This window comes from Sapajus apella, unplaced genomic scaffold, assembly GCF_009761245.1.
Source record: "Sapajus apella isolate SASKATOON/1434 unplaced genomic scaffold, GSC_monkey_1.0 scaffold38, whole genome shotgun sequence".
NCBI classification, from domain to species: Eukaryota; Metazoa; Chordata; class Mammalia; order Primates; family Cebidae; genus Sapajus; species Sapajus apella.
Window position 1 is genome coordinate 17,318,976 of NW_022436978.1, and position 25,139 is coordinate 17,344,114.

General features: G+C 46.6%; 1 protein-coding gene, 1 long non-coding RNA gene and 1 pseudogene across 2 annotated transcripts; 1 reads left to right on the forward strand and 2 right to left on the reverse strand.

The window, feature by feature from the left end:
* Positions 1-3,401: 3,401 nt before the first annotated feature.
* LOC116565045 lies at positions 3,402-5,612 on the reverse strand (annotated as a pseudogene).
* Positions 5,613-6,777: 1,165 nt separating this feature from the next.
* Positions 6,778-17,542, reverse strand: HTR3E (5-hydroxytryptamine receptor 3E). The gene is made up of 8 exons (XM_032298446.1): positions 17,025-17,542; positions 13,970-14,136; positions 10,327-10,436; positions 8,961-9,130; positions 8,169-8,329; positions 7,629-7,833; positions 7,249-7,464; positions 6,778-7,127 (listed from the first exon to the last, which is right to left on the reverse strand). Exons 1-8 carry the CDS (start codon positions 17,089-17,091, stop codon positions 6,898-6,900), a joined length of 1,326 nt encoding a protein of 441 aa, XP_032154337.1. The 5' UTR covers positions 17,092-17,542; the 3' UTR covers positions 6,778-6,897.
* Positions 8,723-19,141, forward strand: LOC116564950. The gene is made up of 4 exons (XR_004275168.1): positions 8,723-8,775; positions 10,224-10,458; positions 15,260-15,266; positions 18,917-19,141. It is a non-coding gene; the product is annotated as an uncharacterized LOC116564950 (long non-coding RNA).
* Positions 19,142-25,139: the final 5,998 nt, after the last annotated feature.

The window sequence follows — 25,139 nt, forward strand, 5'->3', positions numbered from 1 at the left end:
ATTCGGGAAGCTGAGGCAGGAGAATCACTTGAACCTGGGAGGTGGAGGTTGCAGTGAGCCAAGATCATGCCACTGCACTCCAGACTGGACAACAGAGTGAGACTCCATCTAAAAAAAAAAAAAAATTCCACTACTGCAGAAAGTTGTATTTAACAGCACTTAAAAAATATACGTCAGGCTGAAGGAGAAAATTCCAGAACAAAGGTCTGAACTGCAAGGTGAAAAATTCTACTAAAATAAAGTGCTAAGCATGTGAGTAAATCTAAATAAACATTGATGATATGAAATAATATTAATGTCTGAGTTGGGTGGCTACAGAAGAAAATGCTGAACTACTTACACGTGTTAAGTCAGGAAAGATGTGATGACAGTTAAAAACATTTTAAGATCTTTTTTATTATTCACATAAAGACTGGACCAAGAAACAAAATTTAGCAATATGTTGTTTACAAGCGATACACCTAAAACATGAGAACTCAGGCTGAGCGCGGTGGCTCACCACCTGTAATCTCGGCACTTTGGGAGGCCGAGGCGGGTGGGATGCTTGAGGTCAGGAGTTCGAGACCATCCTGGCCAACATGGTAAAACCCGTCTCTATTAAAAATACAAAAAATTAGCTGTGTGTGGTGGCGTGTGCCTGTAATCCCAGCTACTCAGGAGGCTGAGGCAGGAGAATCGCTTGAATCCAGAAGGCGGAGGTTGCAGTGAGTGAGATCGAGCCACTGCACTCCAGCCTGGATGTCAGAGCAAGACTCCATCTCTGCCTCCAGGGCTCAAGCAATTCTCCTGTCTCAGCTTCCTGAGTAGCTGAGACTAAAGGCTCATGTCACCATGCCCAGCTAATTTTTGTATTTTTAGTAGAGACGAGGTTTCATCGTATTGGTGAGGATGGTCTTGAACTCCTCACCTCAGGTGATCCACCCATCTCAGTCTCCCAAAGTGCTGGCATTACAGCTGTGAGCCACTGCGACCGGCCTGCTTTTTTTTTTTTTTCTTTTCCTTTTTTTATTCACCTGGGTGCAGGTGGGCTAAGGCCAAAAAGGGTATTAGCTTTTTTTTGTTTTTTAAATAGAGTGGGATTTTGCTATTTTGGCCAGGCTGGTCTTGAATTCCTGACCTCGGGTGATTAGCCCACCGCAGCCTCACAAAGAGGCTTCATGTGCCTACTGGTCATTTGTATATGTTCTTTGGAGAAATGACTATTCAAATTCTTTGCTGTTTTTAATTGATTATTTGTTTATTTATTGTTCAGTTGTAAGAGCTCTTTATGTATTCTGGGTCCTTCAGATATATTCTCCCAGTCTGTAGGTTCTTCTTTTTCTTTCTTTCTTTCTTTTTTTTTTTTTTTTAACTCCTCTTTGCTTCTAGGCCTATAACTAGAAGTCTGTAGGTTCTTTTTTACACTCTCTCTTTTTTGTTTTGAGACAGAGTCTCACTCTGTTGCCCAGGCTGGAGTGTAGTGGTGCAATCTCAGCTCACTGCAACCTCCGCCTCCCAGGTTCAAGCGATTCTCTTGCCTCAGCCTCCCAAGTAGCTGGGACTATACGTGTGTGCCACCACGCCCAGCTAATTTTTGTATTTTTAGTAGAGATGGGGTTTTGCCACGTTGGCCAGGTTGCTCTCAATCTCCTGACCTCAGGTGATCCTCTCGCCTTGGCCTCCCAAAGTGCTGGGATTAAAGATGTGAGCCACCGTGCCTGGCCTGCAGTAAGTTTTGAAATGAAGAAGTGTGAGTCTACCAATTGTGTTCTGTTTCAAGATTGTTTTGATTATTCTGGGCCTCTTGCATTTCTTTTTTTTTCTTTTAAACTCATCTGTATTTGTTACAACCTTTTTAAGCAGAGTGTGACTTGGGTAGTGTGTCCCATTCACCAGCCTTGCTCCGGGTTATTTTTAAACAGTTTTACAATATGCCCAGGTAGGCTTATAATTTTGCTCCTGCAAACAATATTTTGCTTTGGAAAACAAGCCCTGTGGAGAGTTCCTTCCATCAAGTTGCTTCAGTTTAACATATTTCCAGAGGACTAGTACACGCAGAATTGGCAACTACAGAGGATGAAAAGTTTGAAAAGTAGATCCTGGAAGATACAACAAATACTTTTCCTCTAAACATCAAGATATCTCTCAGAACACTTCAGTGACAAAAAAATTGGCCTGCTAAGGAATCTGGCTTGATAGCTAAACACTTGAGATCACAAAGCTAATGTTAGATTATATACATCTTTTTTTTTTTTTTTTTTGGCGTGGGGGTCGGGGTCGGGGGGAAGGGATGCTGTCTCACTCTGTCGCCCAGGCAATAATACAGTGGTGTGATCTCGGCTCACTGCAACCGCTGCCTCCTGGGTTCAAGCGATTCTCCTGCCTCAGCCTCCCGAGTAGCTGGGATTACAGGTGCCCACAACCACACCCGGCTAATTTTTGTATTTTTATAGAGTGGAGAAAAGCGTGCCTTGGGTGCCTGGGAAACCAGTGCGCAGGATGCCCCACGGCCTGGAGAGGAGTTTGCTCAAGTCTCCACCAGCTCACCTTCCTCCCGCGACCACGCGGAGGAAAATTCCGAGGATGGGTTCCCTGAGACCTGGCAACTATTTGATTATTATTATTTATTTTTTTGACCTAACACCAAATTTATCACTTTTTAAAAACAAGAGATTTTCCCCAAAAGTGAAGAAATAAGAAACAAATCCGGTGTCCATGCATTCCAAGACTGCAGTCCTGACTCCAGGATGCCTCCTCCTCTCTCAGACCGCGTTGGCTCCCTTGGAGTCCACTGGTGGTATCTGGGTCAAGAGTTCCTTTGTGCTGGGTTCCTTACTGCCTCTCTCCTGAGTTTTAGGGATGGATTCTGCAGGCTTTTTTGCTGTCCCAGAGGTGCCCAGGCTGGTCTCAAACTCCTGACCTCAGGTGATCCGCCCACTTCGGCCTCCCAAGGTGCTGGGATTACAGGCCTGAGCCTCTGCTCCCAGCCTACATACGTCTTACCACACACATTACCCCAATCTGTTAAAATAAGCCTATGTTAACTAGAAAAGCATGACTAGCTCTGTTTTAGTGCCTGAAGTATCACAGAATCACTTACAAGTAGTTGGGGAGAGACAGCATGGGGAGAAATGCCAGATATAGGTGAAGGGGAGGAAGGCAGCAAATCACACTGCCATGTGTGTACCTATGCAACTATCTTGCATGTTCTTCACATGTACCCCAAAACCTAAAATGCAATAAAAAAATTAAAAAAAAATTAAAAAAAAGAAGTAGAAAGAACTCTTATGGTTCCCCTGAAGTAGCTATTGTCATGCCATAGAGACTTTTTAAATGTTAAGAAAAGTAACTAAAATAATCCTTGAAAATACATTACCAGAGAGAATGAAGGTAGAGTATTAAACACGAGTAGAAGTCTTTCCTCAGCCAGGGCCGTCTGCTTCTTCCAGGCGTGACGTGTTGTGACTTCCTCCGCGGGGGGCATTTCTTCAGTACAGCAGCACTGATATCATCAGCAGTAGGGTCATCTTCATCAATACCCAGACCAAGTTTGATCATCCTGTAGATCCTGTTAGTATGTGTCTGGGGATCTTCCAGACTGGAGCCAGGAGATGGGAGTGCAGTTTCGTAAAGCAAGATGATCAGATCCTTCGCAGACTTGTCCTTCTTGTCAGCCTCTGCCTTTGGCATTAAGGCATCAATAATGAAAGGTCAGGGTATATCTCCAGGTGTTTCTGTGCTGTCAAGTAGCTCGTTGTTGAGCTTTCATGATTCTCTCCATGTCTGCTGTCCAGCCGTATGTGCTTGTGCCGGTACAGCATAGGAATGTCACCACTTTGACACGATCACCCTTTTGATTTTTTCTCCAATATGTCTTTCATGATTTTGCAGAGGTTCTCTTTCTTTTGTTTCTATTGACAATGTGCATTTTGATTGGTTCTTAAACTTTTTTTTCTTTTCCTGTTTCTGTTTTTTCTTCTTCATCTTCTGGAAGTTCCAAACCCTCTGGCAACTGACACTACAATCTTACTCTCAAATCCCTTCAGCTGGGGGACATAGTGCTCATTAACGACTCGATCAAATAGATCACTTCGAAGCCATGCTTCTGAAGACATTCCACAAAGGCCAGGTTAACTACCTGCTCCTTGGTCTCACTGTGATGTAACAGATATGTTTCTGGTTTGCCTTCCTTCTAGAAAATGCAATGAGATAAACCATCTCATCACCAGAGGCAGATGTGCAGTATCTTTTTTTTTTTTTTGAGACAGAGTCTTGCTCTGTCACCAGGTGCCAGGCTGGAGTGCAGTGGCACGATCTCAGCTCACTGCAACCTCCACCTCCCAGGTTCAAGCAGTTTTCCTGCCTCAGCCTCCCTAGTAGCTGGGACTACAGGTGCGTGACGCCACGCCCAGCTAATTTTTGTATTTTAGTAGAGATGTTGGCCAGGATGGTCTCGATCTGTTGACCTTGTGATCCGCCTGCCTTGGGCTCCCAAAGTGCTGAGATTACAGGTGTGAGCCTGTATCTTAATAGCTCTGAAAGCTTCTTCTGATTTTGAGAGTCTGTATTTTCCAAGCTTTATGTTTTTAGAGAACTTCTCATAGAACTTTTTGTAGTTCTTTTTATCCTCTGCCAGTTCAGCAAAGAGTTCTAAGGATTTTTTGACCAAATTCTTCCTAATAACTTTCAAAATTTTGCTTTGTTGCAACGTCTCAGAAAAAAATATTTAGAGGGAGATCCTCTGAGTCCATCGCCCCTGTAACGAAGTGCAGATATTCAGGGATTAGCTCCTCACAGTTACCCATGATGAAAACTGTGTACATACAACTGAATGTTCTTTTTCTTTCTGTTTTCAAATAGGTCAAAAGGAGCATGTCTTGAAACAAAAAGCAGAGCTCTTCTAACTTCCAACCGTCCTACCGCCGAAAAGTGCTTCACCGCCAAGTGGTCATTGGTCAGGCTCTCACAGAGCTCTCCATGTGCCGCATGAGTCATAGCATCAGGATTTCTGGTCCAGATAAACTTAGTTTTGTGGAGTTCTTGATCAGTGTACTTTCCCTCGCTTTCCTTCTTCTTGTCAGCATCCTTCTTTTCTTCTTCCTCAGAACCAACATCTTCAGTTTCAGGTTTGTCATCGGGGTCTTTTTCTTCCTCTTCGCCTTCCTTTGCTGCAGCCTCATCATCGCCGACTTCTTTATCATGTTTCTTCTTCATCAGAAGAGTAATGGGATAGCCAATAAACTGAGAATGTTTCTTCACAATCTCTTTTATTCTTCTTTCCTCCCAATACTCAGTTAGGTCTTCTTTCAGGTGCAGGATACCGTTTTCGCCATGCCCCATAGGTTCACTGTGCCCATCCTAATGGTGAATGGTCCTCCTGCTGAGGACTCCCAAGCAGGCTGCTCACATTTATGTTTGGTGGTCACAGTTACTTTCTCGGCAAACAGATGAGCAGAATACAAACCACCACCAAACCGGCCAATCACAGAGACACCTGCACCAGCCTGGGAGACTTCCATGAATGCTTTGGTCCCAGACTTGACAGTACCAAGATTATTGATTAAGTCAGCCATGGCCATTCCTATTTCAGTATCCACAATAGTAAGGGTTCGATCTTGTTTGTTTGGTATAAGATTAATGTGCAGCTCTCCCAGAGTCTAATTTACTGGGACCCATCAAACTTTCTTTTTTTTTTTTTTAGGGGGTGGGGCGCAGGGGAGGGATGGGGGCAAGAGGCGGGATGCAGGGGAGGGATGGGGGAAGAGGGAGGGATGCAGGGGAGGGATCCAAACTTTCATATCAGATTTTGTCCAAAGCATCTGATGAATTTGAAATGAGCTCTCTTGGGCCAGGCACAGTGGCTCACATCTGTAATCCAAGCACTTTGGGAGGCCAAGGTGGGTGGATTGCTTGAGGTCAGGAGTTCGAGACCAGCCTGGGCAATATGGTGACACTCCGTCTTTACCCAAAACACACCAAAAGTTAGCTGGGTGCGGTAGACATCCGTATAGTCCCAGCTATTCAGGGGCTGAGGCATGAGAATCACTTGGGAGGTGGAGGCTGCAGTGAGCCAAGATCACCCCACTGCATTTTGTCCTAGGCAACAGAGTGAGATGCTGTCTCCAAAATAAAAATAAAAAGCTAAAAAAAAAAAAAGCAGAAATGAGCTCTCTCAGAAAGATCCTTTTGTAGGAGTAGAAAGTATTGATGATCAGTGAAATCAGCTGGGTAGTTTCCACTTGAAAGGCAAACATCTCAACCTCTTCCTCCATTGGTTGGTCTTGGGACTGGGTTTCCTCAGGCAGCTTGACTAAAGAACCACATGGGCTCTGCAGTGTAGCAGCACCAGGATGCTGAAGCGTGCAGGCCTCTTGCATCTCTGTATGAATTTTAGAATCAGCTTGTCAATTTCTGCAAATAAAAGGCAGCCAGGATTTTGATATAGATCGCATTGAATTTGTAGATCAATTTGGGGAGTACCGGTATCTTCACGGGATTTAAGCTTTCCAAATCCTTTGTTTTTTTTTTTTTTTTGAGACAGGGTCTTGCTCTGCCACCAGGCTGGAGTGCCCGGCTGGTTAAGTTTCTACCCTACGATCTGACAAAGAGCCAGAATCTCCACAGAATGATTTATTGGGCAAGTTAGTGGACAGAAGAGGTACAGCCTGCTTTGCAGATGACGTAAGGGGACCTGGAACCACATGGTAGGACTGAAGGAAGCCAACAGGTGCAGGAACAGGGAGACATGTCTGGGACTGGGTGGAGCTAGTTAGCAGGACTGGACTGGGTACATGGAATACAGCAGAGACTCGGTCATCTTTGGGGATATGATAGTTGGTACTTGGGAGAGGGTGAAGACCTGGCTGGCCCCTGGAGTCAAGAGAAGCTCTAGACTGAAGTTCACAGGTGAGCCCCTGCCTAGGTGTTCCAGAGGCCAATGACGGTGAGGATGGAGGAGGCCATGAAGAGCAGGTAGAGGCGGAAGAGCAGGGTGTCCATCGCGTGGCTGAACTGCACCCACAGCTCCACCGACTGCTGCCTCTGGGCCCCGTGCTCCCGATGGGCCCTTGTCCGTTCTGAGCCCCCTGTTGGCTCTGCCTCCACGGGGCCTGGCTTCTGCCCTGCTGACACCTCTGGCTCCTTTGCACCTTCAGAAAGACAGAGACTCAGCCATGGGCTGCGAATGTCACCTGTGGAGTGAGGGAGGCAGGGAAGGAGGCAGAAGCGGAGAAGGGGAGGTGGGGGAGGAGGAAGTGTGACTTCCCTCACCGGGCAGGTGGGTGGGGGTGAGACCCAGGCCCTCATTTCCCTTCTGGGGTGCAGTGGGACAGCATCTCCCTGGGCTGGTGCAGGACAGCAGCAGAGAGTGGAGCCACCGAGGCAGGGGTGGGGGCTGGGTGGTGGCCAGGTGCAGCAGGTGGGTGATGAAGACGGTCTCCAGCAGGCTGACCACCATCAGGGACAGGCACAGTGCGAAGTAGACACCTGCAGGCGAGGAGGGCCTGTGTGAGGGACAGAGGCATCACCTCGAATTTTTTTCTTCTCTTCCAACCTGGTGGGCAGGAAAAGGCAGCCTCCTTTTCCCAGTGTACCTCCCTTCCCTGACTTAGTTCCCACCCTTCTCTTCCAAAAGGTTGGAGGGGCCATACTGATGAGGGGGGTGCCACTGGTGGGGAGCAAGTCATTCATCATGAGCAGGAAGACATTGTAGCCCAGCAGCAGTGTTATCTTGAATGGGACACGATTCCCACTTTCCACTGGCAGGTAGAAGCTGAGGGCATCGATGGCAAGCAGAAAGCCACTGGGCACCAGAAGATTTATGACATAGAGGCTGGGCCTGCGCCTGATGGCCACCTGGTGGGGTAGGAGAGGGTGGTAAGTTGTTTTGGGGTCAGAGGAAACCTCAAATCCAGGAATATCAGTGCCAGTTTCTGTCTCTCCTTTTTTCTTTGGCCTGATGTCACCCTGGGATCTGGAGCTGTGTGGAATGCAGCTTTAGAATCTGGTATAGAACCTGCAAAGAGAGTTGGGCCAGAGCCATGAGCTTTAGGATGGAGAATGAGGCTGGGGAGCCAGGAGAGAGGGTAACATTGGGAGACACTGAAACTCGGGAGATACATATTTGATGGAGATTCTAGACAAGGGCAAAAGCGCAGAAGGAAGGAAAGAGCAAGAGCCCCCAAGCTCACATAGAACGTGATCTGATCATACAGGTTGGCTCCCACGGACATCTTTGCGGTGGCCTTGTTGATGCCCAGGAGCTCCCACTCTCCATGGGCCTGAAGGATGTCCCGGGATGTGTCTGTTATTTCCCACACTTCCTTCTCCATGCCCAGCAACATGTTGTCCACTGAAAATGAGAACCATCTGAATCATTTTTCAAGGACATAGTTTTCTGGTGGCTCAACTGCACTCTCTCTGTCTTTTCTTTTGACATGGAGTTTAGCTCTTGTTGCCCAGGCTGGAGTGCAATGGTACGATCTGGGCTCATGCAACCTCCACCTTCTGGGTTCAAGTGATTCTCCTGCCTCAGCCTCCCAGGTAGCTGGGATGACAGGCATGTGCCACCACACCTGGCTAATTTTGTATTTTTAGTAGAGACAGGATTTCTCCACGTTGGTCAGGCTGGTCTCGAACTCCCAACCTCAGGTGATCTGCCCGCCGCAGCCTCCCAAAGTGCTGGGATTACAGGCGTGAGCCACCACGCCTAGCCTGCACTCTTTTTCTATCGTTTCATTCAACAAATATTTTTGAGCACCTACCACATGCCAGGAAACTTGCCAGGAGCTTGGGATGGTAAGGAACAAGACAGACTTGGGCTCTGCCTTTGTGGAAAATATTTTAGCATCCATGAAGCCTCATTCTTCATTCCACCCATACTCCTTGGTCACCATTTATTCATAGTTTCTTTATATCTTATTTTCTTTTTATTTGTTAGTTGCTCTCATTCACCCCATCCCGGAGACCCCACTGCAACTTACCTGTGTAGAGGAATGAGCTGAAGGTGAGCGTGCAGTTCTGTGCGTCAAAGGGGAAGTAGAAGATGTCCAGGTCACAGATACTGGCCACCTTCATGGGCTTCTTATATCTGATGCGACCTTCATTACTTACATACGCTGTGAGGTCTTTTGGGGTCTTATCCACATCCATGCTGGAGGAGAGATGAGGCAGGAGACCGGTGCTGTGGTTTCTCCTTTTTTTTTTTTTTGAGACAGGGTTTTGCTCTGTCACCCAGGCTGGAGTGCAGTGGCGCGATCTCGGCTCACTGCAGTCTCCATGTCCTGGGCTCAAATGATCCTCCTGCCTCAGCCTTAGCCTCACAAGTAGCTGGGACTACAGGCGCACCACCAGGCCTGGCTAATTTTTTTTTTTTTTTTTTTAGTCAGAGTTTTGCTCTGTGACCAGGCTGGAGTGCATGCTGGTTTTAGCACTGACTGGGCCCTCTAGTCGAGGCCTGAGAGGAGGTACATTTCTAATGTACCCGGATGGTGCAATCTCAGCTCACTGCAACCTCTGCCTCCCAGGTTCAAGTGATTCTCCTGCCTTAGCCTCTGAGTAGCTGGGATTACAAGCGTACACCACCACACCCAGCTAATTTTTTTATATATATATATATATATATATATATATATATATATTTTTTTTTTTTGAGACGGAGTCTCGCTCTTGTTACCCAGGCTGGAGTGCAATGGCACGATCTCGGCTCACCGCAACCTCCGCCTCCTGGGTTCAGGCAATTCTCCTGCCTCAGCCTCCTGAGTAGCTGGGATTACAGGCACACACCACCATGCCCAGCTAATTTTTTGTATTTTTAGTAGAGACGGGGTTTCACCATGTTGACCAGGATGGTCTCGATCTCTTGACCTCGTGATCCACCCGCCTCGGCCTCCCAAAGTGCTGGGATTACAGGCGTGAGCCACCGCGCCCGGCTAATTTTTATATTTTTTACTAATAGAGATGGGGTTTCACCATGTTGGCCAGGACGGTCTCAATCTCTTGACCTCATGATCCACCCCCCTGGGCCTCCCAAAGTGCTGGGGTTACAGGTGTGAACCACCACTTCTGGCCTGCCTTTTTCTTTCTTTTTTTTTTAAGAGATGAGGTTTCACCACGTTGCCCAGGCCGGTCTCAAACTCCTGAACCCAAATGATCCGCCCCCTCGGCCTCCCAAAGTGCTGGGGTTACAGGCATGAGCCACTGCCCCAGGCCCAGTTTCTCTTCTTATCTCTCTGGTTGTTTCTTAGCCATCTAAAGACCGCTTACAGTGGCCCCAGTGGTAAACCGTGATCTCTATGGATACCAGGAGACGGAACCTCCCTCTGACTTTCCCCAGCCCTTGATACGCACAACTCCATGATGAAAATGTCTGGGAGCCACAGGTTCTTGGCTGCCATGCTCATCTTCGTGATGCCTTCGCACTCCTCTGGGTTCCAGCTGATGAATGGGTTATCCCAAACCTGGAGCCCAGGCAGAGGAGACGTGAGAACCTGAGATCATGTTCTCCTTGCCCTTCCATTTCTTCTTTTAAAAAAAAGTTATGAAATACTTCAAGCATATAGAAGCAAAGTATATAAAATACTATGATAAACCACTATGTATCTATAACACAGCTTTGTGACATTAATATTTTATTACATTTGCTTGCTTTTTTTCAAGAAATGAGAATTTTTTTTTTTTTTTTTTTTTGAGACAGAGTCTGACTCTGTTGCCAGGCTGGTGTGTGCAGTGGCACAATCTTGGCTCACTGCAACCTCTGCCTCCTGGGTTCAAGTGATTCTCCTGCCTCAGCCTCCCAAGTCCCGAGTAGCTGGGACTACAGGCATGCATCACCACGCCCAGCTAATTTTTGTATATTTTACTAATAGAGACGGGGTTTCACCCTGTTGGCCAGGATGGTGTTGATCTCTTGACCTTGTGGTCCACCCGCCTCGGTCTCCCAAAGTCCTGGGATTACAGGTGTGAGTCACTGCGCCTGGCCAATAAATGAGAATTATAGATAAAATCGAACCTGCCTAGGACCATTTCTTCATAAATGTTCATCCCTCTGCTTTCCCACTTTAGTGGAAAATTACTGATGATCAGGGATATCATCTCCTTTGTGTAGTAGGAATGAGATTTAGAACTGAAGGATCAGTAACGCAGCCTCTCTGAGCTAGAATTTTTTTTGGCGTGAAATAATGGTAATGGTGGGCATCCAATGAAATCAGGCATGTGGGAGGGTTTTATGAACTGTAACGTTGTTCAGAGGTCATTACATATTAGTATCTAGCGGGGTCTAAACTGTCTTCTAGGCATTTTCCACTGGTCTCTTGCAAGGAGGCCTTGAACAAGCCCTTGGATCCTTGGAAACCAAGAGCTTAGTGGCCTTTCTCTCCTGGGTAGATGCTGGAACCATCTTTTGTTGCCTTGCTGGTGACCAGCACTCTTTTCCAAGGCTGGTAACCTAGTTTGGAAAATGTTTTCGAGGATTGTCCAACTCTGGGTGGGCCTGGTCTAGAGGCGCTTTCTGTGTCAGAAGCTGTAGTTTATGGCCACGGCCAGAACAGGGGGCTCTATACCTATTAGATCAATGCTCGTATACAATCAGTGGTTCCCAAAAGACACTGCACACAAAACCCCTGGGGGTTGTGTTTAAATGCACATTCTGATTCTGTAGGGAGGGTGACTAAATCATCCTGGTTTGCCAGAAACTTTCTGGCTTTCAGCATTGACTGGTCACCCTAGTCCAGGCCTGAGGGGCACATTTCTCATAAGCTTTCGGTGGTGGTCTGGGAAGCGCACTTGAGAGCAAGGTCAGGTGATTGCTGTTATCTTTCCCCAGCTCCTTCCTTCCTTCGTTTCCTCCAAGCAGGCTTTTCTTTTCTTTCTGAAGTGGAGTCTCACTCTGTTGCCCAGGCTGGAGTGTAGTGGTGCCATCTCGGCTCACTGCAACCTCTGCCTCCCGGGTTCAAGTGATTCTCCTGCCTCAGCCTCCTGAGTAGCTGGGATTACAGGTGTGCACCACCACACCCGGGTAATTTTTTATATTGAAACCCCTGGTAGAGACAGGGGTTTCACCATGTTGGCCATGCTGGTCTTGAACCTCTGACCTCAAGTGATCCGCCTACCTTGAGCCTCCCAAAGTGTTGGGATTACAGGGGTGAGCCACTGAGCATAACCATCAAGCAGGAAGTTGGAAACTTAATTCATTTACTTTCATTTCCCCACATCCTTCCACACACCTTGATTCCTTATCAATGCAATTAAGATATAAGTTTTCCATTGGGTTATACTTTGACTACAGACCATAGATTTTCTTTTCTTTCTTTCTTTTTGTTTTTTTATGAGACAGAGTCTCACTCTGTCACCCAGGCTGGAGTGCAGTGGCAAAATCTTGGCTTACTGCAACCTCCGCTTCCCAGGTTCAAGCGATTCTCCTGCCTCAGCCTCCTGAATAGCTGGGACTACAGGCGAGAGCCACCATGCCAAGCTAATTTTTGTATTTTCAGTAGAGGTGGGGTCTCACCATGTTGGCCAGGATAGTCTCAATCTCTTGACCTCGTGATCTGCCTGCCTCAGCCTCCCAAAGTGCTGGGATTACAGGCGTGAGCCAGCGCTCCCGGCCAGATTAACCTTCTTAATCATACTGTTAAAATCACTATATATTTTCTCCTTTTTGACTTGATTTTTGTTTTGTTTTTGAGATGGAGTCTCACTCTGTCACCCAGGCTGGAGTGCAGTGGCGGGATCTCGGCTCACTGCAACCTCCGTTTCCCAGGTTCAAGTGATTCTCCTGCCTAAGCCTCCTGAGTTGCTGGGATTACAGACACCTGCCACCATGCCCAGCCAATTTTTGTATTTTCAGTAGAGATGGGGTTTCACCATGTTGGCCAGGCTGGTCTCAAACTCCTGACCTCAAGTGATCCACCCACCTAGGCCTCCAAAAGTGCTGGAATTACAGGCATGAACCACCGCGCCCGACATCTCCTTGATTTTTGGAAGCAGTGTATTAAAGCCTCTCACCATTATGGTAGATTTTCCCATTTCTCTTTCATGTGTTTCAAAGCAATGTTAGGAACATAAACATTCGTAATTATTGTATCTTCGTGTAAAATCCTTTTTGATCGTAACTGCAGGGAGAGAATGAAGTGTTGTCCGTACCATTTCCAGCCACAGGAATGACAACAAGAGGTGCAGCTGTTCATCCTGCCAAAAGAAATTCCTATTTCTGTCACGTTGCGGGTAAGAGGTCTGCTCATCTCCCCACTTCCCATGCTGGTTGGCCAACTCCCAAGGTATATAAAGGGGATATGTGATGAAGGCTGGTGTTACAAGTCAAGCACAAAAGCTTGATCAAAACAGATGTGTTAGGCTGTGGGCAGGGGAGTTCACCGCAGGGAGGGAGGAAAGTAGTCCTTCTCAACCCTGGCCACATGTGAGAATAAATCGAGAAGCTTAAAAATATAGAGAAGTTTAAAAATATCAATATGGTTGGTCGCATGGCTCACGCCAGTCATCCCAGCACTTTGGGAGGCTGAGGTGGGCGGATCACTTGAAGTCAGGAGTTCAAGACCAGCCTGGCCAACAAGGTGAAACGCTGTCTCTACTAAGAATATAAGAATTAGCTGGGCATGGTGGCACACACCTCTAATCCCAGCTATTTGGGAGGCTGGGGCAGGAGAATCGTTTGAACCCAGAAGGCGGAGGTTGCAGTGAGCCAAGATCACACAACTGCCCTCCAGTCTGGTGACAGAGTAAGACGGATGCTTGGGTTTCATCCAATCAGAACCTCTGGGATTAGATCCTGGTCGCTGGTATGTAGCCAGAGGGAGAAGGAAAGATTCTCTTCCACATGTTGTTATACCTCTCCCTGCTGCAATGGACAGAGCTTCTTTGAGATCCCCATGCCAAGGCCACCTAGCAGTGGCAGGGGAAGCAGAAATGTGGCTAAGGACTCTGGGGGGCCGCATTGCCGGGGGCACTCAGGAGGGCTAGAGGGGTTGTCACTCACCACATCCAGGATGGCAGACATCGTGAAGGAGATGTTGACTCGGGTGGGGACGCTGACGTTGGTGACTGGGCGGAAGGCCCTTCTCTCAAACACTGAATTCAGAGCAGTGGGATCTGCCCCGTGCCGGCCAAACCCTGAGCAATTGATGGTGAAAGTAACGCCCCTTCCTGTAGCGGACGTCGAATGTGTGAGATGAGGGAGAGCAACCCGGTGCTCCCTATATCAGAGGGACCCCAAGGCAGGGCCTGGGGTTGCCAGTGATATATGAAAGCTAACGTGTTGAGCATACGCTATGTGTCGGGTACGTTCTAAGCCCTTTAAAAATGGATTACCTCATTTAATCCTCCCAATCCCCTAATCAGGTAGATACTGCTTTACCCTCAGGTAATAAACGAGCTAACTAAGGTGCATGAAGAGGAAGTAACTTTCCACAGTCAGATAAGAAAAGGCAGAAGCCGGACTTGGCCTGAACCCAGGTTTGTCTGCTGCTGCTGTGCTATACTCCCCCGGGATGAGATGAAGAACGGGGAGGGGATCACCGAGAGGGGTCCAGACGCTGGGCTCTTCCCTCCGAGGCCCCGAGGCCCTGGGAGGATGGGGCGAGCTGGAATGCAAATGCCGGAAGCTAATGTGGCAAAGCTGAGTTACAGCTCCGGCCTTCGTTCTAGCATTTCTGTCTCCATGCAAAGCATGCCCAAATCTGTATGCAAACTGAGCCTGAAACGTTGATAGTCTTCCGATAGGATTACAGTCCTGGGCCCTGAGAGGACACACCTGTTTTCACCCTGGCTGCCCCAACCTTCCTTCTCCTCACTTTACTGCCCAGCTCTACCACCAGCTTTCTAGTTTGAGGCTTTAAAAAAGTTTTATTTTATTTTTAATGAATGTAATAATTATGCATATTTATTAGTTTGTGTTTTTTGTGTTTCTTTTTTTTTTTTTTTTTTTTTTTTTTTGAGACAGCAACTCACTCTGCTGCCCAGTCTGGAGTGCAATGGTGCAATCACTGTAGCCTCAACAACTCTGAGCCTAGGGGATCCTCCCACCTCAGCCTCCCAAGTAACTGGGACTACAGGCACTCCCTACCACACTTAGCTAATTTTTTTTTCTTAGTGAGACAGAGTCTCACTCTGTTGCCAGGCTGGAGTGCAGTGGCATGATCTCAGCTCACTGCAACCTCCACCTCCCAGGTTCAAGCAATTCTCCTGCCTTAGCCTTCTGAGTAGCTGGGACTACAGGCGTGTACCACCACGCACCACCACACCCCACTAATTTTTGTATTTTTAGTAGAGACAGGGTTTTACCATGTTGGCCAGGATGGTCTCCATCTCTTGACCTTGTGATTTACCTGCCTTGGCCTCCCAAAGTGCTGGGATTACAGGCATGAGCCACCACGCCCAGCCAATACTTGGCTAATTTTTTAAAAACACTTTGTAGAGATGGAGTCTCATTATGCTGCCCAGGCTGGTCTCAAATTCCTGGGCTCCAGTGATTCTCCCACCTGTGCCTCCCAATGTTCTGGGATTATAGGTGTGAGCCACCATGCCCAGCCACATAGCTATTTTCAGAAGTGTAGAGTTTTTTTTTTTTTATTTTTAAATTTTTTTAGTTGGAGTCTCACTCTGTCGCCCAGGCTGGAGCGCAGAGGTGTGATCTTGGCTCACTGCAACCTCAGCCTCCTGGGTTCAAGTGATTCTCCTGCCTCAGCCTCCCAAGTAGCTGGGATTACAGGTGCCCACCACCATGTCAGGCTAATTTTTAGATTTTTAGTAGAGATGGGATGTCACCATGTTAGCCGGGCTGGTCTTGAACTCCTGACCTCAGGTGATCTGCCTGCCTTGGCCTCCCAAAGTGCTGGGATTACAGGCGTGAGCCACCTCGCCTGGCCTGTCTTACCCTCTTCTAACTAATACAATTTTAAATTTTCTACTGGTGAAAATCTGTTGGAGAAGCAACAACCTGGAATGAGAGAGATGGTTGGTAACCTCTGTGCCAAGGACACGGAGCCTCATCCATCCCCAACGTCACAGTGCTTTCCAGGCAAGTTCTTAAACCTCTCTAAGAACAGTGAATATTCATTTGACAGCCCCTGTGTGCAAGTGCCCAGAGGCGCTTTCATAACATTTTATACTGCCCAGACCAGGTGGACAATTTGTGTCTCTTCCCTGTGCTGGCCTTTAAAGTCACCTCTGGCTCAGTCCTCTCCTGCTCCCGCTTATCCGAAGTCATGGAATAATCTAAGGAGAAGAGATGACATTTATTGGCACTCTCACCAAGCACCGGGCACTGCACTTCCCTTCCTCTCTTCCCGAATCCTCACAACCCTGCAAGGCAGGTTCTGTTTTACAGATGAGGAAACTGGAGCTCAGAAAAGTTAAGCAGTGCGACAGTTTACACAACCAGCAATGTGAGACACTAAGATTCAAACCCAGGTCCATCTGTCACCAAATCCCATGTTCTCGTCTCTCTACCAGGCTGACTCCATGGAAGAGAAGCACATTCTACTTTCACCCTGGACCTGCTGTCTTCTGGCATTTCACCTAGCCTAGCCCTTGGATCCAGGGGAGGTGGATGGGGAAATTATGGCTAAAGTAGGTGGGGACTTTGCTACAACGGTTTGGGTTCCATACCTGTAGAGAGAAGGAATTACACCTGTGGGTGGAAAGATGGGTGTAAAAAGAAGCTAAATACAGAGAAGACAATCGTGGATGGCTGCATTTCATGCGGAGTAATATCAACGAGGAAAAGATAGACTTTTCAAGTAGCAATGAGAAAACTGGATCTCCACATGCAAAAGAATCAAGTTTGCTGGTGTTGAACTCTATTTTTCAAGAAGAAAACTAGAAATGCTCTTGTGTGGCGTGTAACTGGAAGGGGATTTTCCATCTTTCAGAGAAGGAAAGTCTAGGTGGGCATCATGGTAATGTAGTTATGAAAGCACTCTATCCACCTTAGACAGTCTCTAGGAATTGGAAATTTGAGAGAAGTTCCTAGATGTTCTGCTAGGGACAGGTCCTCCTTCTTCCCCCTTCCCCCATCGATGCTCCTTTCTTACCTTGAAGCAGAAGACTGAGAACGAGGTAGAGGGGAAATCTTTTCCTGTGGAACCAGCTTCCTTCCATCTTCTTTGTCTAAATCGTCTCTGAACATGTACTGGGACTCAGGACTGCCCAGACTAAAGGAGTGCGGGCCACACCTAGAGTCTGACTTTGAATACTGATCACATTGGTTGACCACTGACATTCGTAACCTTCCTGGAAAGAGTGTTCCGCTTGTCTTGTTCTTGCCTATGCCTGCGGCTCAGTCTGCTTTTAAGGCTTTGTCTTAGTCTTAGGCATTTCACTACGATGTCTATGGTTATTGATAGCTCATAAGTGCAGACCTTGGTGAGGTTTCTCAGTCTGAAGACTCATCTCTTCCATTCTGGAAAATTCTCAGACACTTGTAAATGTTTCACTTCCTCTATTTTTCTTATTAAACATATGTTGAATGGTTTCCTTCTACCTTATGTGCCTTTTATTGCTGTTGTAACACCTCACACACCTAGTGGCTTAAACTAAACACAATTTGTTATTTTACTGCTCCGTGGGCCAGAAGTCTGAAATGGGCCTCGCTGGGCTAAAATTAATGTCTCAGCAGGACTGCATTCCTTCTGGACACTCTAGAGGAGGATCCATTTCCTGGCCTTTTCCAGAGGTTTTGTTTTTTTGAGACAGGATTTCACTCTGTTGATCAGGTGGGAGTGTAGTGGTGCAATCACGACTCACTGCAGCCTTGACCTTCTGGGCTCAAGGAATCTTTTTGTCTGAGCCTCCTGAGTAGCTGGAACCACAGGTGCAAGCCACCAAGCCTGGCTATTATTATTATTATTTTTTTTAGTAGAGATGAGGTCTCACTCTGTTGCCTAGGCTGGTCTTGAACTCCTGGCTTCGAGTGATCCTCCAACCTCGACCTCCCAGAGTGCTGGAATTATAGACATGAGCCATTGTACCTGGCCTTTTCCAGCTTTAAATTGCCTACATTTCGTGGTTCATTGTTTTTACTTCTCCATCTTCAAAACCAGCAACATCAGGCCAATCTTTCTCACAAGGCTTCTCATTTCTTTGGTTCTTATTTTCTTCTCTCTCTTTCTTCCACTTATAGAGACTTTGTGATTGCATTGGGTCCATTTGGATAATCTAGAATAATCTCCCCGTCTCAAAGTCAGCTAATTAGCAACCTTAATTCCATCTGCAAACTTAACCCCCCTTTTCTATGTCACCTAAGTTTCCAGAGATTAGGATGTGGGCAAATTCTGGGGGCCATTCTGCCTAGCACACCTCTCTTTCCTATTTTCCACCTTTTAATCTCTGTCCCTAATGATTTCTTCAGATCTAACTTCCAGGAAAAAAATTCTCTCTTCAACTGTGTTTATCTTATTTTATTTTATGATGGAGTCTCACTCTGTTGCCCAGGCTGGAGTGCAGTGGCATGATCTTGGCTCACTGTAGCCTCCGCCTCCTTGGCTTGAGCTATTCTCCTGCCTCACCCTCCTGAGTAGCTGGGACTACAGGCTTGTGCCACCACACCTGGCTAATTTTTGTATTTTTACTAGAGATGGGGTTTCACCATGTTGGCCAGGCTTGTCTCAAACTCCTGACCTCAGATGATCTGCCCGCCTTGGCCTCCCAAGGTGCTGGGATTACACATGTGAGCCACCGTACCTGGCCCTCAACTGTGTCTAATCTGTCCATTCAATCTGTCCACTGACGTGTTTTTTTTTTAAGACACAGGGCCTCACTGTCTCCCAGGCTGGAGTGCAATGGCATGATCATAGTTCACTGTAACCTTGAACTCCTGGGCTCAAGCAATCCTGCCACCTCAGCCTCCCAAGTAGCTGGGACTACAGGTGTGTGCCACCATGTCTGGCTAATTTTTTTTTTTTTTATTATTGTTTCTAAAGACCAGGCCTTGGTATGCTGCCTAGGCTGGTGTTGAACTCCTGGCCTCAAGTGATCTTCCTGTCTCAGCCCCCCCAAGCACTGGAATGACAGGCATGGGCCACTATGGCTGGCTGTTTACCCATTTTTAAACCAAGTTGGTTTTTGTTGTTGAGTTTCAGGAGTTCTGTGACCAGCTTGGATATTAATTCCTTATCAGCTATGTAATTTACAAATATTTTCTCCCATTGTGTGGGTTGCCTTTTTTTCCTCTGTTAATAGTGTCTTCTGATGCATAGATTTTTAGGCTGGGTACAGTGGCTCACTCCTGTAATCCCGGCTACTCAGGAGGCTGAGGCAGGAGAATCGCTTGAACCCGGCAGGTGGAGGTTGTGGTGAGCCGAGATTGCGCCACTGCACTCCAGCCTGGGCGACCAAGCGAGACTCCTTCTCGAAAATAAATAAATATTAATTAATTAGTTAATGAAAAAGGTCGGGCACGGTAGGTCACACATGTAAGCCCAGAACTTTGGGAGGCCAAGGCGGGCGGATCATGAGGTCAAGAGATCCAGACCATCTTGACCAACATGGTGAACCTTTGTCTCTACTAAAAATACAAAAATTAACCAGGTGTGGTGGCACACGCCTGTAGTCCCAGCTACTTGGGAGGCTGAGGCAGGAGAATCGCTTGAACTCGGGGGGCAGATGTTGCAGCAAGCTGAGATCCCGCCACTGCACTCCAGTCTGGGTGACAAAGTGAGACTCCATATCAAAAAAATAAACAAAAATAAAGTAAAATAATTAAAATAAAATAAAAAAGGTTTTTAATATTTTCATGAAGTATAATTTGTCTATTTTTTCTTTTGTTGCCTGTACCTTTTGCCATATCCAAGAAATCATTGCTAAATGCAGTGTTGTGTCGCTTTTTCCCTGTGTGTTCTTCTAGGAGTTTTATTGTTTTAGGTCTAGCTTAAATCTTTTATCCATTTTGAGTTACTTTTGGTATATGGTTCTAGGTAAGGGTCAAACTATTATTTTGCACATGGATATCCAGTTTTCCCAACACTACTTGAAAAGTCTGTCTTTTTCATACTCCATGTAATGTTTAAAAAAAAAAAAAGTCGTTGGGCACAGTGGCTCACGCCTATAATCCCAGCACTTTGGGAGGCCGAGGCGGGTGGATCACGAGGTCAAGAGATCGAGACCATCCTGGTCAACATGGTAAAACCCTGTCTCTACTAAAAATACAAAAAATTAGCTGAGCATGGTGGCGCGTGCCTGTAATCCCAGCTACTCAGGAGGCTGAGGCAGGAGAATCACTAGAACCCAGGAGGTGGAGGTTGCGGTGAGCCGAGATCGCGCCATTGCACCCCAGCCTCGGTAATAAGAGCGAAACTCCGTCTCAAAAAAAAAAAAAAAAAGTCTGTCTTTTCCCCATTGGAACTCTTGCAAAAATCATTTGGCTATTTACATGAGAGTTTATTTCTGGGTTCTTTATTCTATTCTATTCCATTGGTCTATATGTCTGTCTTTTTTTTTTTTAGGCAGAGTCTCACTCTGTCACCCAGGCTGGAGTGCAATGGCACGATCTCTGCTCACTGCAACCTCTGCCTCCTGGGTACAGTAGATTCTCCTGCTTCAGCCTCCCAACTAGCTGAGATTACAGGTGCCTGCCACAATGCCCCGCTGATTTTTGTATTTTTAGTAGAGATGGGATTTCACCATGTTGGTCAGTCTGGTCTCGAACTACTGACCTCAGGTGATTCACCTGCCTTGGCCTCCCAAAGTGCTGGGATTACAGGCATAAGCCACCGTGCCTAGCCTGTAGTATGTTTTGAAATTAGGGAGTGTGAATCTTCCAGCTTATTTTTTGTTTTAAAGAACTGTTTCAGGTATTCAAGGTCCTTTGACATCCCATATGAATTTTAGGATGGATTTTTCTATTTCTGCAAAAATTGACATTGGGATATTGATAGGAATTGCACTGTCTGTTCATTGCTTTAACTAGTATTGACATTTTCACAATTTTATGTCTTCCAATCCATGAATATGAGATGTGTTTCCACTTGTTTATATTTTAAAAAATTTCTTTCAACAATATTTTATAGTTTTCATTGTTCAATAATTTTACTTCTTTAGCTAATTCCCAAGTATTTTTTTTCCTTTTGATGCCATTGTAAATGGAATTGTTTTTGTAATTTCCTTTTCTGATCATTCATTGTTGGTGTATAGAAATGCAACTCACTTTTGTTTGTTTGCTTTGTATCCTGTTATTTTGCTAAATTCATTTATTAGTTTTAATGCTACTCGTTTTCGTGAGATCTTTAGGATTTTCTACATAGAAAATAACGTCATCTGCAAACAGATAATTTTACTCTTTCCTTTCCAATTTGGATGCCTTTTGTTTCTTTTTCTTGCTTAGGTGCTCTGGCTAGAACTTCCAGGACTATGTGGTTCTTTGTTTTTGTTTGTTTTTAGAGATGGGGTCTTGCTCTGCTATCCAGGCTGGAGTGCAGTAGTGTGATCATAGCTCACTACAGCCCAAAAATCCTGGGTTCAAGTGATCCCCCCATCAGCCTGAGTAGCTGAGACCACAGGCATGTGCCACCATGTCCACCTAATTTGTTTGTTTGTTTGTTTGTTTGTTGAGATGGGGTCTTGCTCTGCTGCCCAGGCTGGAGTGTAGTGGCACAATTCTGGTTCACTGCAACCTCTGCTTCATGGGTTCAAGCAGTTCTAGTGCCTCAGCTTCCCAAGAAGCTGGGACTACAGGCATGTACCACCAGGCCTGGCTAATTTTTGGATTTTTAGTAGAGTTGGGGTTTCACCATGTTGGTCAGGATGGTCTCAATCTCTTGACCTCCGACTCATTTGGGACCCTGGAAAGGGACTTGCCACTCCTTCTGGCCCAAAGCAACATATGGAATTTGCTAGAGAGAAGAAACAGAGGTGCAAAGTGGTTAGGCAGAGAAAGGGCCTGATTTTTCACTCCCGTACCTCCCTCAGTCCCCATGAGATGTGGAAGGGACCAGAAATTCCTCTGCGTTCTGTGTGGGCAGTGAACGGAGGCTGGACCCACAGCCACCAGAACTGCTATGGGGCCAGAGATGGATACAGCAACTCTGCAGTGGAGGCTGTGGAGTGGACTATCAAGGCCAGATGGAGATCCTGGGTGAGGCTCAGAGTGATGCAGGACAGGGGAGCTCCCAAGTGGAGCTTAGCCCAGGAGGGTTCTTGGCTTTGCCCAGGAAAGAACTCAAGGGAAAGCCAGAGGTAGCAAAAAACATCTTTATTGAACAGGCAGCATTACATCTCTGGCGGAGGTACAGCTCTGTGGAACAGGGCAGGGCTGTCCTCTAGGCAGAGTAGCCTCTCAGGGCAATTTGCACTCATATTTATCCCCACTTTTAATTGCATGCAGATTAAAGGGCCATTTATGCAGAAATTTGTAGGGAAGGGGTAGTATACATTGGGTCATTGCTGTGGAAAGGGGTTGTAACTTCCGGGTGTTGCCATGGCAATGGTAAATTGACATGGCACACTGGTGGGCATGTCTGCTTGAAAGCTGCTTCTATCCTGACCCTGTTTTAGCTAGTTCTCAATCTGGTCCGCTGTCCGAGCCCCATCTCTGGGGTCCAGTCCTGCCTCCTACCTCAAAAGGGGTCTGCAGCAGCCCTGATTATGGAGGTCAGACCAATCTGCCTCTTTCTCAAGGATGAACCTGCTTGTACATTTTCTGTTCTGAATCTATCAAGACTTGAGCTTGGAATCAAATCCAAGAAGACTTGGATTAAAATCCATCACATACTGGCTGTTTCATTTTGGAGAAGTCATTTAAACTTTGAGTATTTTAAACTTTGAGTATTTTATCTCATCTGCAAAATGGGGATATTAATATTCACTTCACAGGTTTTTTATGATGATTAAATAAGATAGCATTTGAAAAAAGTTAGCACAATGCTGGGTGTTTCACAGGTACTGAGTAAATGCTCTCCTTCCTCATTTCAGTGTTATTTCCAAGCATCAACTTATTCTGGACATTCGTCTTCCTGTACTATTCTTACAAGTCCATGCTACTACTTTTTTTTTTTCTTTTTTTCTGAGATGGGGTTTTGCTTTGTCGCTCAGGCTGACATGAGCACACTATCTGGGCTCATTGCAACCTCTGCCTCCCAGGTTCAAGTGATTCTCGTTCCTCAGACTCCAGAGTAGCAAGGATTACAGGCACTCCACCATGCACGGCTAATTTTTGTATTCTTCTTTTTTTGTGTGTGTGGAGGGAAACAGAGTCTTGCTTTGTCGCCCAGGCTGGAGCGCAGTGGCGCGATCTCGGCTCACTGCAACCTCGCCTCCTAGGTTCAAGCGATTCTCCATCTCAGCATCCTGCATAGCTGGAACTACAGGTGCCCGCCACCACGGCTGGCTAATTTTTTTTGTATTTTTTTAGTAGTGATGGGGTTTTACCATGTTAACCAGGCTGAATCTCAAACTTCTGACCTCAAGTGCTCTGCCCACCTCAGCCTCCCCAAATGTTGGGATTACAGGTGTGAGCCACCGCGACCGGCCTCCATGCGACTCTTGTTTTTGTCCTAGTTTGTGAGTTACTTCTCTCTTTTGCATAAATCCACAGGGCTAATTTACCTGTAAAGCACAGGGCACTTTACCTACGGGACCCAAGAGATTTTTTTTTTTTTTTTTATACGGGGAGGGGCTCTTCTTACCCTGGCCCGGGTGCAATGGCGCGGTCTCGGCTCACCGCAACCTCCGCCTCCTGGGTTCAGGCAATTCTCCTGCCTCAGCCTCCTGAGTAGCTGGGATTACAGGCACGCACCACCATGCCCAGCTAATTTTTTGTATTTTTAGTAGAGACGGGGTTTCACCGTGTTGACCAGGATGGTCTCGATCTCTCGACCTCGTGATCCACCCGCCTTGGCCTCCCAAAGTGCTGGGATTACAGGCTTGAGCCACCGCGCCCGGCCAAGAGATTTTTTTTCTTTCTTCTTTTTTTGAGATGGAGTCCTACTCTGTAGCCCAGGCTGGAGTGTAGTGGCAGGATCTCAACTCACTGCAACCTCTGCCTCCTGGGTTCAAGTGATTCTCCTGCCTCAGCCTCCCGAGTACTGGGATTACAGGCATCCACCACCTCACCTGGCGAATTTTTATAGTAGAGACAGGGTTTTGCCATGTTGGCCAGGCTGGTCTCGAACTCCCGAGCTCAGGTGATCCTCCTGCCTCAGCCTTCCAAAGTGCTAGGATTATAGCCGTGAGCCACCATGCCCTGCTGGACCTAAGAGATTTCTACTGGGCTACTTCATGTTTGAGATTTGGAGAAAAAATTATTGGCTCCAAAATATCAAAAGAACTTCAAAATTAAAAAACATTAATAGGCCAGGCACGGTGGCTCACACCTGTAATTCCAGCACTCTGGGAGGCCGAGGCGGGTGGGTCACCTGAAGTCAGGAGTTCGAGGCCAGGCTGGCCAACCTGGTGAGACCCCATCTCTTTTTCTTTTCTTCTTCTTCTTCTTCTTCTTCTTCTTTTTTTTTTTTAACCATTATATTGATCTTGAGAGACCCATCGCTACTAAAAATACAAAAAATTAGCTGGGCATGGTGGCACATGCCTGTAATCCCAGCTACTTAGTAGGCTGAGGCAGGAGAATTGCTTGAACCTGGGAGGCATCAGAGGTTGCAGTGAGCCAAGATCGTGCCATTGCACTCAGGCCTGGGCAGCAGAGTGAGACTTTGTTTCAAAAGAAAAAAAAATACTAGCAAACTGGTCAGGTGCGGTGGCTCACACAATCCCAGCACTTTGGGAGGCCAAGGTGGGCAGATCACCTGAGGTCAGGCGTTCAAGACCAGCCTGGCCGACACGGAGAAACCCTGTCTCTACTAAAATACAAAAATTAGCTGAGCGTGGTGGCACATGCCTGTAATTCCAGCTACTTAGTAGGCTGAGGCAGGAGAATCGCTTGAACCCGGGAGGTGGAGGTTGCAGTGAGCTGAGATCATGGCACTGCACTCTAGCCTGGGCGACAGACTCCGTCTCAAAAACAACAACAAAAAGTTAATAAATATTTCATATTACATTAAAAAGTTAAATAAATATTTAATGTCAAAAAGTGTGAACATTATCAGCTAGCCAATTCAATTCTTATATTGTTATAAATAGATCCACAAGTCTTTATCCATAATTCTGGAACCCAGAAAATTCTGAAAAGAACATTTTTTTGTTTTGGGGTAAACTCATTT

Coding starts and splice junctions, on each gene's coding strand:
- HTR3E (XM_032298446.1), bottom strand. CDS start 17,091: ATGGAAGGAAGCTGGTTCCACAGGAAAAGATTTCCCCTCTACCTCGTT. Junction 8,330..8,960: donor CAGCTCATTCCTCTACACAG/GTAAGTTGCAGT, acceptor TCTCATTTTCAG/TGGACAACATGTTGCTGGGC. Junction 7,834..8,168: donor ATGATCAGATCACGTTCTAT/GTGAGCTTGGGG, acceptor CTACCCCACCAG/GTGGCCATCAGGCGCAGGCC.